At 41.9% G+C, this 12,918-nt stretch overlaps 1 protein-coding gene across 3 annotated transcripts; it reads left to right on the forward strand.

Moving 5' to 3' along the window:
* Positions 1-2,165: 2,165 nt before the first annotated feature.
* On the forward strand, positions 2,166-12,269 carry GHITM (growth hormone inducible transmembrane protein). Of its 3 annotated transcripts, none has more exons than XM_062496346.1 (9): positions 2,166-2,234; positions 3,599-3,758; positions 5,133-5,232; positions 5,474-5,585; positions 6,833-6,974; positions 8,021-8,129; positions 9,231-9,419; positions 9,980-10,151; positions 11,040-12,269. In XM_062496346.1, exons 2-9 carry the CDS (start codon positions 3,630-3,632, stop codon positions 11,125-11,127), a joined length of 1,041 nt encoding a protein of 346 aa, XP_062352330.1. In that variant the 5' UTR covers positions 2,166-2,234; positions 3,599-3,629; the 3' UTR covers positions 11,128-12,269. The 3 variants fall into 3 exon arrangements, with proteins under 3 accessions (XP_062352330.1, XP_062352329.1, XP_062352331.1); XM_062496345.1 differs by lacking the exon at positions 2,166-2,234 and adding an exon at positions 2,364-2,818; XM_062496347.1 differs by lacking the exon at positions 2,166-2,234 and adding an exon at positions 3,022-3,407.
* The last annotated feature ends 649 nt before the right edge of the window (positions 12,270-12,918 follow it).

Genomic DNA, 12,918 nt, shown 5'->3' on the forward strand with positions numbered 1-12,918 from the left:
GAGCTCTGTACCACTGCAAACCTGAGAGCCCCTCTGTGCCATCATCCAGGCCCTTAACAAAGGCACTAAACAGCACCAGGTCAGGTGGAGGATGCACAGAGCATTTGAACACGGTCCCAGGAAGGAGAAGTGCTCTGGAGGTAAAAAGCCAGTTTTCATGCGGCTGTCGTCTCCGCCAAGCCTCTCTGTCCTGCTGCTATCCCTGCTCCTGTCGGCAGGAGCCCCAAGTGCTGCAAAAGCGCAGCTCGGCAGCATTACTGGATGGCAAGGGGACCGAAGCCATGGCCGTCCTGCCCCAAAGAGAGGCGCAGGGGCACCCCCAGACAGGATCCAACCTGCTGCTTCCACCTGAGAAACTCCTCAGGACATCAGAGGCCGCTGCTGCCCCGCTCACACGCACATTTGGCCGGCTAGAGCATTTACAGGTGTTCACCATCGAGGAGGAAAGGAGTATCTCTTAGCAGGCAAACTTCTGTGACAAGACTTCAACAGCTGAGTTTGCTGCAGGGTGGGCCCTGTGTAGATTTGGGTTGCTTCTTACGAAATTATCTATTTAAGAAACAGTTTGGGGAAAAGCTGGCATGAGTATCTTATTTGAAGTCTCAGGAGAGTTCTTTACATGATTGTATGCTGTAGTAAAGGAGATAAGTTTGATTCCTCGCATAAATTATTACTATTAATAACATAATTATAAATTTAAATATTAATTATTATAATGAATCCTTTAGTACCTAACAATTAAAGAGTGTTACAAACTCTGAAATAAGCACAAGTCTCTAAATAAACAACATATTCATGGCCTGAAAATGATTTTTTTTTCCTTGTGTTGTAGACCTCAATACAATAGACACAGAAGCTCTGGATTTTCATTTACTCCAACAGAAAGCAAACAAGTGTCAAAGTAAGAATCAAATCTCAAACCCCAGTAGGTCTGGCCTCCTCTGATGGAATGTCCACCGTCACATATTCTTCTGCTTCATTATTCTAAATTCAAATTCTTTCTCAAGATCTTACATGATGGTGCACTTTCAGACCTCTTTCATATCTGATTTCTCATCTTGACTTTTTGTGAACTAGCAGGTCACTGTATTTCTTATAGTTTAAACAAGGAGGCTCTGAGACAGAAAGGCTAATCCCACAATTCTCAAAAGCGTTATCTGTAACTCTCATTCTAGCGCTGGATTTAATTCTATATTCAGTACATCTTTTTTTATTATATTTGTCTTTGATCCTGCTCAAGAACCATGGCCCTATGTAGTGTTAAGGTTGAAAGGAACTACAGAGCTGTGGCTGGAGTGGAGCTGGAAAGGGGTTCCCAAAGCAATGATACCATTTTGAGGATTTGATAGTCCAGGGACGTGCTGCTCTGTCCTTCCTAAAACTCGGTTTAGGATTACAGTAAAACTTGGGAAAAAAATCTCAGAGCTCCATTTGGAGTAAGGCTAGAAGGAAGCTGCCAGTTGAGAAATGCTTTAGCTCAGACAGGAACGTTTAGCCCTGGGAAGGGCTGTGGAGCGCCCCGGCAAGGCTGAGATCAGAGCTGGAAACACCCATTTTTGTGATTTACATACACACCCCTGGTTCTTGTGCTCACCTGAGCACCAGCCTTGAAGCATGTACTACATCCACAAGGAAGAGAGATGTAACTCCCAAGAGGTTACAGAGGGGGAGGTTTACCTCCCGCTTCTGGAGTGCTGTGCTGTGAGGGAAGGGAGCGCAAAGGTCCCGAGCTTTTTGGCACGCTGGCAAGGACAAGACTGAAACGCGCAGGGAGAGAGCGGCTGAGGTGGCAGAGGCCGTGAGCGGGCCGGCACTGCAACGCCGTACTGAACACCACCTCTACTGGACTGGGCCTGTAACACCGCACTCCCGAACGCTCACTTATCGCACCGTACCCACACTCTGCTCTATTCTCACTTTATTAACCCCGTCAGCCCCGTCTCACCGAGCGGGCGCAGCCCCCCCTCGGGGCCTGCCCCTCGCGCGCCCCCTGCCGGCGCGCCCTTCCGCGCGCTTCCAGAACCGTCGCTGCCCCGGCCGAAGATGGCGGCCGCGCGCGCGCGTCACCGCCGAGCCGGCCAATGGCGCCCGCGGGCCCGGGGGTCACGTGGGGGGAGCGAGCCAGTCGCGGGGGGCGCTCGGGGCGGCTCGGCGTCACTTCCGCTGCCGGGGCCGAGCCTGGTGCTGCGGCGGAGCGCGCGGGTGGCGGCGGGGACCGCGCGGGGCCGGGGCAGGTGCGGGGCAGCTTTTGGGCCGGGTTGAGCCGGGGGCCGGTGTTGTGGAGGCCGGGACCGAAAGCCGGAGAGGGCCGTACCCGGCCCGGGCTGAGGCGAGCGCCGGCCGCCGCCCTGCCGGGGCTGGGAGGGGTTTGTGCGCGCCGCGATGCGGCGGTGACTCCCCAGCGCTACGTTACGCTACTGCTAGTTAATATGTGGGGATGTTCTGGTTTTAGCTCTCGGCTCTCCTTGCTCTCGATAAAGTGCTTGAAGTTACCTTGGTCTAAATGGCAGTTTACAAAAAGGAAAGTAAAAATCACTGAGGCGGCCCTGTCAGTTCCTGCAGACCGTGCCATCGCCGTGGGAGGGCTGCGTTTAGTGACGCGGTCAGGATGTTCCTCGTAAAGTGCTTCCCGTTACAAAAGCAGCATTTCGTAACTGCGCTGCAGCGCAAAGTAACTTTCTAGCAGCACGATTGCTGTATTTTCTGTCACTCCTCTGATTAATGCGAGCTGTCCGGTGCTGTGCGTGCTTCTCCTCCGCGTTTGAACCTGCCTTTCTTTAGAATCCTCTTAGCTTATATTGATTACTGCACACGTAAGGTATGACCGGTCATGTGAAAAAAGGCGCTGATAGTTGGGGTGTTCCGTGATACCAGAGGTTGTGTGCAATTGTAATTAAAGTACATTAAAGTGACTCCAAGGCCTTGGGGTTTTTTGTATGATGTGCACCATTTGTGGCAGTGAGCGGGCAGTTTTCATGCTCCCGGTGCAACTCGTGGGCTGGTTCTGCTGGTGCTGTCGATTTATCTGTGAGTGGTGTCACTGTTTTCTGATTAGAATTGCACTTCAACCTGTGTTCTGGGCTGTGACCTTGACTGAATGCTGTGCTCATAAAGCTCACTGACTCTTTAAAGGATGGCTTAAAATCTCTCTCTGAGTATATTTCCATCATCCATATTGTGCTCTTTGCTCGTTTGGGTTTATACTTACGTGGAGTTTTAAGTAAATTAGGAGAGCAGAGTGGTCATGTAGTGCTGTGTGTCAAAACAAAGGTTACTTGCCAAAGTAATTAAAACATAAATGCATAAAGGGTCTTTATACATTTAATTTATGTGTATGAGAAGTGGTGTGTGCTCCTGTTTTTGAGCAAACTGAGAGAGAAGTCTCTGGAACTGGGAGACAAATACAGGTAAAGCAAAATTAAACTGTTTTTAAGAAGGTTTTTACCTCCTATTACAGCACTTACTACAGATTTTCTTTGGTCGGTTGATTTGGGACTTTTTTTATTAGTTCTGCTGTAGTTGACAATAAATAGTAAGTGTGCTTTGTCTGAAAACCACGTATCAAAACAGCAAAATTCTTTTTTTTATGCCTTTGCAGGAACACAGTGTATTAAGTTATCTCAGCAACCATGCTGGCTGCCAGGCTGGTGTGCCTGAGGGCCCTGCCATGCCAGACCATCCGCCCCACCATCACTCAGGCTTCCCCAGCCTTGAGGAGCTCCAGTATAAAAGCATACAGGCTGTGGCAGCCTAGCCAGGTAAGCAAATTCTCTTTCTGATGGCCCTGACTGCACATATTTTAAAGGGTTGAGTGTATTGCCAAAAGAATCACTTTGCATGGAGTACCTGATGTGATGAGCTCTAATTTACTGAAGGAAGAATGTTGTTCAGTCAAAACACAGGAGTTTTGGAGCAGTCAAAGTGAAATCTTCTGTTTCAATGACTGACTTGTGTCTAGAAATTAATGGGCAAAAGAGGTAATTAGGTGTCCTGTCTCCCTGTTCCCAAGTTAAAGTCTTAACTATAACATTAAAATAAACATTTTCTTTTCAATTATTTTAGTCCCAGTATGTGTTTAGAGCTGTAGTCTAGGTTAGAGCAATTTCTGAGCTATGGCAGGGCAGTCACAGATGGCCAGCGTTTTTAAAAACCAGACTGTCATTATCCTGAGATACTGTTTACTCTTCACTGAGAGAAGATGTTGCAGATAGAACTGTTAGGGGCTGTTGTTGCTCTTCTGTCATCTTGATGAAAGTCCTAGTGGCAAATTCTTCAGCTCCTTTGTCTTTTCCTCTTAAGCATTCTGAGTTTGTAGGTACATGGTGGGCTTTTAGTGTGTGTGAGTTTTCTGACATTAGGCTGGATTTCACTAGCTACCAAACACAACCAAACTGAAGGGCTCTGGTAAACACCTTGAATTGTAGTGCTCTAATGGCTGATGAGAGTAATGCTTGTAGGTTTTGTATTTTAGTGTTGAAACAAATTCACAGTTTGATGTGAGTTCTTGACTGCTCAGATGCAATTTTAGTTTAAAAATTCCTGTTAAAAATGGTCAGAAAACTTAAAAAGTTGTTTTTGAACTTAAATATGAGTGTATTCTCTGTTGCTCTTGCAACTTACTAAGACTTTGAGCAGCATACTATAATTACTTGGAGCTCGTCGACCTTAAAAGTAAAAAATTTATGCTGCTTTTCTAGCATTAGTGTCTGTAGAAGTGTTGTGCAAGGTTTTTCTTTTTACGTTGAAGTGTTCCCACAAAGAGTGTTTCAGTGTAGAAAGCAAAATACTTTTTTACGAAACAAAAACGTAGCAGTGATGTTTTTATATTTAACAAAGAGGTTTGTGGCAGTCTTCAGTATAGTGGGACTGGAGTAGAGGAAATGTAGTCTGAAAATTCCAGCTTCTGGAATTCACTGCATTGCTTCTGTATTTCTAGAATTGTGAATGTTTCTCACAAGTGTAGCTAAACTTTAATGTTCACTTGTTTTCCTTGAGCACAGTTGCTTCATATATATGAAGGTAAGCATAGATTGATCAGAGATTAATTAAGAATTTTAAGTGCAGCCAGTAAGTTGACTATCTTCTATATTATTTCATTAAATATTTGTTACGTTATTTCTGAATCTCAACAGAGTTATGCCACCAGAGTAAGAACGAGTGCAAGGCGTGGAAAACTTGGCCAGGAAGTGAAAGAAGCAGCATTTGAACCATCTGCAGAAACTGCACTTAAAGGTAGAGGAGCTCTGCTTTAAATGCTGAGAATCTTTGAACCTTAACTTTAAAATTTCCTCAAAGGAATACGTTTGTCACTACTGAAACTGGTAGTGAACTGACTTGAAATTAAGTGAAGTTTTAAGGAGGAGGGGTAAAGTGGGGCAGCTATTGCAGATACATCAAAATTCACATGAGGATGTTGTTAACTGTCTAAGAAAAAGCATTCATGAGAGTGTGTATTTTTTATTTCTTTGCACAGCTGATCGCCTGGGGAAATTCATTGTTGCGGGAGGGGCTGCTGTTGGCCTGGGAGCCCTGTGCTACTATGGGATGGGCATGTCCAGTGAGATAGGAGCTATCGAAAGGGCTGCGTAAGTAAGATGGCTTACTTCTATAATGAAGCAAATCTCCTCTTTATCTGTCTCTTCTTTAGCTGCTATCACCTAGTGTACACTCAGCTTGTGTTTTTCTAAGCTCCGAATAGTAACCCCCCACCTATATCTCTGCAGGCTTTTAAAGCAGAGTTAGAATTATTCAGCCTTAAATGGATAGCAACCTGAGTGAGTCTGTTTTGTTAAGTCTAATGTAAAGGGTATATAAACTTTTGTCTTATGAGGTGTGCTCCAGATAACTTAGGAAGCGTGGTTTTTCTGAAAGGCATTGCTAAGACCAATTTCTCTCGTGTTCTTATGAAACTAAGTTCATTAAATTTTAATGGAGACTTTTTAACACCTGAATTAAACACCGTATCTGGCATAAGCTTTGATTTAATAAATGTGTTCTTGAAACTTCGGTGAATTTGCTCCTTGATCAAAAAAACCACCTGGCTGTTGGCAAAACTGTTTAGTTTGGTTTAAAAGATGGGTAGTAATAAGCATGGGCATGGGAGAAATGTGTGTTGGGGACATTTTGATTTATTTTGCATTTGTATTTGGAGGTGGCAGTCTGCATTTATACTGAACATGTGCTGTTTGTGTCTACAAGAAACTTGCAGTAGGTAGAACTATGTGTAATTTTTTTTACACAAGCCTTAAGTAACAGGTCAAAAGAGTGAATTTGGTAAAAATGTGTGTTTCAATTTAGTGTTAGCAGTTAGTGTTTCTGTTTTCTGCAAAGGATACTGCAGAAAGTCACTTATGTGTAGGTCTGTTGCTATTGTTAGAGCTCTCAAAATGGCATTTGTGTCCTGTGGTGTCAGATAACCATGTGCACTGTGACTCAGCAATTTGTGAGCTGCTTAGTGCCAGTACACATTCTGTAGACCTTTTACCTAAAACCAGTTTGATAGAGACACACACCATTCTCTTATTTTTTCTGTAGTTAAAAGCATTCATTACTGTTTTCCATGCATGCTTCCTGCTTAGAATTGGATTATAGTTAGCATTGTTTGTAATTTTCAGTGTTTCTGCTGAGTTGTCAATCTTGCTGATTTAATCTAATGTTTTCAGTCCCTATTGTAAAGTAAACTCATGGCAGAAGTTGCTAGACCACATCACTGTTGTGAAACCTCCCTTATATCCATAGCTATGAATGCACTTAACAGCTTGAATGTGTTTTTAGCTGCTCTCCATTCTGAATCTGGTAACTGAACAGCTCTGTATGACTGCTTATTTTTCAGTATTTGGCCACAGTATGTGAAAGACAGAATTCAGACTACATACATGTACTTTGCGGGCAGCATTGGCATGACAGCTCTGTCTGCTGCAGCAGTGAGCAGATCTCCTGCACTCATGAACCTCATGACAAAGGGCTCCTGGCTGGTAAGCTTTGTTATAAAAATAAAAGTATTTGCTGAGAAATGCCCCCAAATGATGATTGATATTTTAAAAACCCCAAAAAACGAGAAATGTAAACTACTTGGTGGAAAGTACGGCAAAATTTAGCCTACCTTAGTGTCCTTATCCATAAAGACTGTTCAGGTGTTCTGATGATGCTTTGTGAGGTAAGGTTCTAGTCACATTCTAACGTGTTTTTTCTATACTGCTCTGATGGTTTGTCAAGGACGAACTACATGAGCAAAAAGAACACTATGGTATCCTTACCAGTGGTACATATGGAAGTAAGAACCTCTCAGAGATAGCTACCTAAAGCTAATGGCACAGTTTATGTTGCTGTCTGTAAATAGAAACTGAGGTCCCTCTGCATTCTTACTCCTTCCTGTGCTCTCTGATGTAACACTTTGAAAGCTGTCTCCTGTTTGCCAAGGCTGAAACAATACTGGTGAGGCTTAGTACTATTGTGTGTTGAGTGGAGTGAAACGATAACAGTTAAATGCCAACAGCTACATAATAACATAGGGACATGAATTTGATAAAGCATCATTGGTGATAAAAGTTGTACATTTCTCACCTGTCTGGTAGATGCTGAATAAATCTGCTTGGAGCTATGCTAAGGTTTTAACTGAGGTTAAAAAAAATCATTGGTAGCAAAAGCTTGTAAACTAAGTGTTGGTATGGGGTGGAGAAATGTACAAGAAAAGAAGGAAGGCTAACACATTTCAGGTACCTTAATGAGAGTGAGATGTAGAACCATGGGTTTCCTTTTCTTTCTTTACACAGCCAAGAGAGTTGCCAACTTAACTGTTAAGTTGGAATTTCTAGAAAGCTGAGTAAAAATAAAAAAAAATTACTGCAAGCTAAGATATGCAAAGAGTTGACTGTAACCTTACAGGAGTAAAATCAATGAATAGTCTAGTTGTGAACTAGTTTGTTGTTTTCAGAATCAGTGTTGACTCTTAGACTAGGAGATCAGAACACAGACCATATGTCCATATGCTAACTTGAGCTCTGTAATGCTGTTTCTTCAGGCAATTGGTGCAACTTTTGCAGCCATGATTGGTGCTGGAATGTTGGTCAGGGGCATATCCTATGAACATAATCCAGTAGCTAAACATGCAGCATGGATGATGCATTCAGGTATGTGGTTTTAGTGTTTGTTGTAGAGATGTCTGTGCTTCAGTGTGACCAGATGCTTGCTTTAACAAAACTCCAGCTTCAAAGTAAATTTTTATCTACTGTAGGGGAGTTGAGATTTTTCAGAGATCAGAGAGAACACCTGAATGTCAGGGAAAGGTGTCTTAAGTGTCCTTAACAGCACTCTAGTGTTTTTCATAGTCTTTTAAAAGTCATGCTCAAGTTAAACTTGAGGTACGTGTACTCCACATTGAATAGAACTATATGGTTTCATGGCTGCTTTGATTTTGTGACTGCTTTCTCACACTACCACTTCTATACATGCAGTAGCCCATAATAACCATTCTTCAGCTGGGCAGGATAAGGAGGTATTTGAAAGCCTGACTAGAAAAAAAGATGTTTAGAATTAGTTTACTTCTGAGATGTGTGTTCATCAGATGTTTAAGCTGTTAGTACAGATCAATTTCTCGCTAATGATGACAACTTCAAATAACAATGGCTCTCATTTTTCAAAACTGTTTTGCCAGAAATATTTTGTAGTTCAGAAAAGACATGTGGATGTTGGGTACTAGAATCACATTTGCTTCTTCAGAGCTAACATGTCTGCCAAGAAGAAATTGTTTATTGTAGTGATAGTTATTAAGTGAAACAGCCTAATGAGATATTAATGGACTAGATACACGTTTCCTACAAGCCTCTAGCAAAACAATCTGACTTACTTCCCTAACTAATTGTTGTCTCAGAAATCTCTCCTGCTTTTCAGTGTTGCATGATCCTAGTGCTATTATGTAGTTGATTAGTCCATGCTAAATACCTCTTCTTACCAGCTCTGTTATGAACCAATCAATATGTTGACTTTTGTTAGTCTTTTTTTCCCCAAGACAAGTTCCCTGAAGTATTCTAGTGCTAATAAGAATACAGTATTGTGGAATTTAAGGTTGCTAATTTATTGTGCTCCCTTGTAGATAAGAGCACAATCAAGTACATTGGTTTTGTCAGGTGTGGATTAGTTTGAGCTGTGCCATCTGACTGGAGATGAAAAAATCCAGTGGGTTGGCATGTGATGTTCCAAGTTGTACATGTGTTCTGTTTTGCTTTGCCTAGGTGTCATGGGTGCAGTGGTGGCTCCTCTGGCCTTCCTTGGTGGTCCTCTGCTGATCAGAGCGGCCTGGTACACTGCTGGAATCGTCGGGGGACTCTCAACTGTGGCCATGTGTGCTCCAAGTGAAAAATTCCTGAACATGGGAGGACCACTTGGCATAGGCTTAGGCTTTGTTATTGCTTCTTCAATCGGTAAGATGCTGTTTCAATACTGTCATATAAAGTAGGTTATGAACTGAAGTTACTAAGGTGCAGCTCACAGTTTCAGGCTGGCCTGCCCAGTGAAGATTTGCCTTAAATATAGCCCTTGCAACTCCAGCACAGCAGAAAATATTCTGTTGTATTTGTTCTTGAAAACAAATGTGAAGTTATGGTTCTGGCAGATGTTAGCCTGACAAACAGCCAGTAGGGGTGCCTTACATTTTAGATACTGCCAGTGAGTAGGAAAGGCAGTAAATGTGGTCTTAGTTCTTGATCCACTTTTTTTTCCTTCATGTGTTTTAGTCATTGTAGTCATAGGTACTTTCACCTGAAAAAAAATGCACAGTTCCGTGGGGTATTCAAAATGAATGCATCAGGTTGTGTATGTGACATCTTCAGTGTGCACGGTAAAGCTCTTGGTATCAAACACACACCACAGTGAGGCTTGAGTACTTACTGAAAACTGTGTGCTCCAGTGATTGGAGTTTGACCTCACTCGGAGCAGCAGGTGCACACAGTTATCTTTAACAGTGTTGCACATTCCTCTCCAGGATCCATGTTCCTGCCTCCCACCTCTGCTTTTGGCGCGGGCCTGTATTCGGTAGCGGTCTATGGTGGCCTGGTGCTGTTTGGCATGTTCCTGCTCTATGATACACAGCTGGTGGTCAGACGGGCTGAAACTCTGCCCGTCTACGGCGTGCCTAGATACGACCCCATCAATGCGTAAGTGTTCTGTTAGCACACTCACCTCAGTGGCTGCCTCTAGTCACTTCCGTAACAGGGAGTTTTTCCTGTTTTCCTAAAAGCCAGGCTGTGTTAAACCATGATATTGGGTAAGAATTTTCTCAAGTTAGATTGAAGTATGCTTTAAAAATAACCTTTTGTTTATTGTTGAAAAGTGTATTGCTGTTAAATGTGAGGAATCACAGGGCTTGAGAACAACAGTGAGAAAATAGCTACTGAAGTTAAAACTGAAATCATCATGAGGATTGTGAGAAGCGGAATTGTGTGGTGTCACATGCCTCCAGCAATACATTCTAAAATGTATTTTTGTTTTCTAAAGCATTGCTGGCAGAATTTATATCTACTTTCTGAAAATAACTGTCAGTGTCAGTTGAGATCTTCCCATAGTCATTTAATATTTGTCTGTGTCACTAAATAGAAAAGCTGCAGTGGTATGATAGATAGGGAAGGAAGGATTGACTCAGTAAAGACCACGTCTGACTAGCAAGTAACTTTCTTATAAATGTCTGTCTGATCCTGGGTGAATTCATACCTCCTTGGTTCTGTTTTATTCTAATTAGAGTAATACTGGTCTTCTGAAAAATTCTTGGAGAGAAACACATCAAAATTCAATATAAAAGCAGAGACTCCTGTATGAGAGTAGTATACTGTCTGTTAGGATTTCTATAAATCGTTCTTGCTGGCAGAGGTGGTAGAACAAAATACAAAATGCAGGTGTTGTTTGACATAGAAAGCAGTGATCATTATCCTAGCTGAGTTTTGTAAAGATAGTTCATGCAGACTCTTTAAAATGAAGTATGATAGTGTGAAACAACAAATAATTCTGTGTCTGTTCAGCAGTAGTAACTGTGTTTTCTTGTGTCCTAGATGCCTGGGTATCTACACGGATACACTGAACATCTTCATCCGAGTGGCCACCATGCTTGCAGGTGGTGGAGGAGGCAGGAAAAAGTAAAGAGAGACTCACCTTTGCAACTGTCTGACAGCCTTCCTAGTGCACATATTAAATAAACATTCGTGGTTTAAGCAGTGATGCTCAAAGTGAGAATTTTAAAGCATTTCAGCATATTGGTTCAGAGCAATGTGATTCAGTCTTAGTTTTTCTTCAAACACTTTCCAGCTCTGTGTTTAAAATAGTCTGAACTGCTTCTAATTGTACATTATTTTGGGAAAGTAAATTATTTTTAATATATGAATAAAATAGTCCTACCTGCTTTTTAACAGGTTTGATGGCAGTTCAGCTCTTACTTTCTTTTTTTTTTAATGCTATTGCATAGTAAAGGAAGTAATTTTTGAACTGGTATCCTATAGGCAGATAGGGATACAAGCTACTTCATGAAATGCTGCTTAGATGCATCAATTTTCAGTTAAGTTTCATAAATTTTATTGTAGTGACATCTTCAGAAGAACTGAATAAATTGCATATGGCCCTGAATGCAATCATGACTGTGACCTGGGCAAAAATTTCAAAAAAGTTTAAGCAGGATTTGACAGGTTAGCTGACCAAAAAGTATAAAGGAGACAAGATGTGGGAGCTATGCAGCATTTGTCCCATGTGAGCTTCAGTCTCCTTCTGGAGCACACATGAGAATTCCTTGCTTTAATGTTGACTGGCTATAGTAGCTAGTTTATTTCGATACTAGATTTGTAAAACTGTTGAATGGCAATATAGCTGTGTCTTTATTCTGGTGGCTAAATTCCTGTACTGCAGATGAAGGTCTGTCCAGAAGAGCTCCTAGTGCTCATCTCTTGGAAGCTTGTGCAATTGGCACAGAAACTGGGAATTGAAGATGGCATGCTGTAAACCCCAGGATCATAAATTTGCCGTAGTGTTACGTGCTTTAGTTTGTAAAGTTTAGTTTGTAACTTCCTCTAATTGATATGTTAAACTTGGTCTAAAAGGAATGTTCCCTAACAATGAAATTTATTTAACAGTAAGAAATTTATACTTTCCAGACTCCATTGCTGTATATTGGAATAAAAGGGGAGTTCTTGGGCCATGAAAATTTTGACCTAATGTCAGCAGCTCATATTTTCAGTCTGGTAAATGTTACATTTATGTATTGACTTATGAACAATAAAATTCTAGCCTCACAAGTTGACAATTATTTTAGTACCCCTGCACTAACAGCTTGGTGAAGAGTACTATAAATATTTTTTTGGTTATGGTTGCAATTTCTTTTGTAAGAGAGTAAGTTCCTCTGTAAAAAAATCTGCAAATATGATTCTCAGTTTCACTGGGAAGCACCTTTTTGGGGATGGATACTCCCTGCACTTAAGTGGTTCTGTTGGTGTTATCTGTTGGCCACTTACTGCAGCCACTGCTGCTTTTGTCTGTCACACATTTGCAGTATTGACTCTTTAAACAGTGGGAAGAAAGAGTGAATTGTGAAGAACCTTATTGCAGCTCCTTTGTGCCCAAAGATTATAAAGTACAATCTAGTTCCTGGCACTGTTTCTGCTGGAGGGACATCTGTAGTTCTTAGAAGGAAGAAATTTTTGGATCATGTCAGTTGTAAGTAGTCTGTTCAGAGAGTTTTATCTTTTTAAGCAATTTAATGCCCTTAATTACTTCATACTACTTTTCCTGTAGCCAAACACAGCAGTGTGCTTGTCCTCAAAATCTGAAATGCATGGGGAGCAGTCTATAAATTCTGACATTTGTGCTTGTTACAAAAGAGCAAAAGACTTTTTGTCTTGATGCTGAGGTTGAAGTTTCAGAGGTTGGCTATGAAGCAAGGGAGGG

The sequence above is a fragment of the Cinclus cinclus genome, chromosome 7, assembly GCF_963662255.1.
Source record: "Cinclus cinclus chromosome 7, bCinCin1.1, whole genome shotgun sequence".
NCBI classification, from domain to species: Eukaryota; Metazoa; Chordata; class Aves; order Passeriformes; family Cinclidae; genus Cinclus; species Cinclus cinclus.

Excerpts from the sequence above, each read along its gene's own strand:
- GHITM (XM_062496346.1), top strand. The coding sequence starts at position 3,630 with ATGCTGGCTGCCAGGCTGGTGTGCCTGAGGGCCCTGCCATGCCAGACC. Across the intron at positions 5,586-6,832 it reads GGAGCTATCGAAAGGGCTGC|TATTTGGCCACAGTATGTGA; the intron begins GTAAGTAAGATG and ends CTTATTTTTCAG. Across the intron at positions 9,420-9,979 it reads TGTTATTGCTTCTTCAATCG|GATCCATGTTCCTGCCTCCC; the intron begins GTAAGATGCTGT and ends ATTCCTCTCCAG.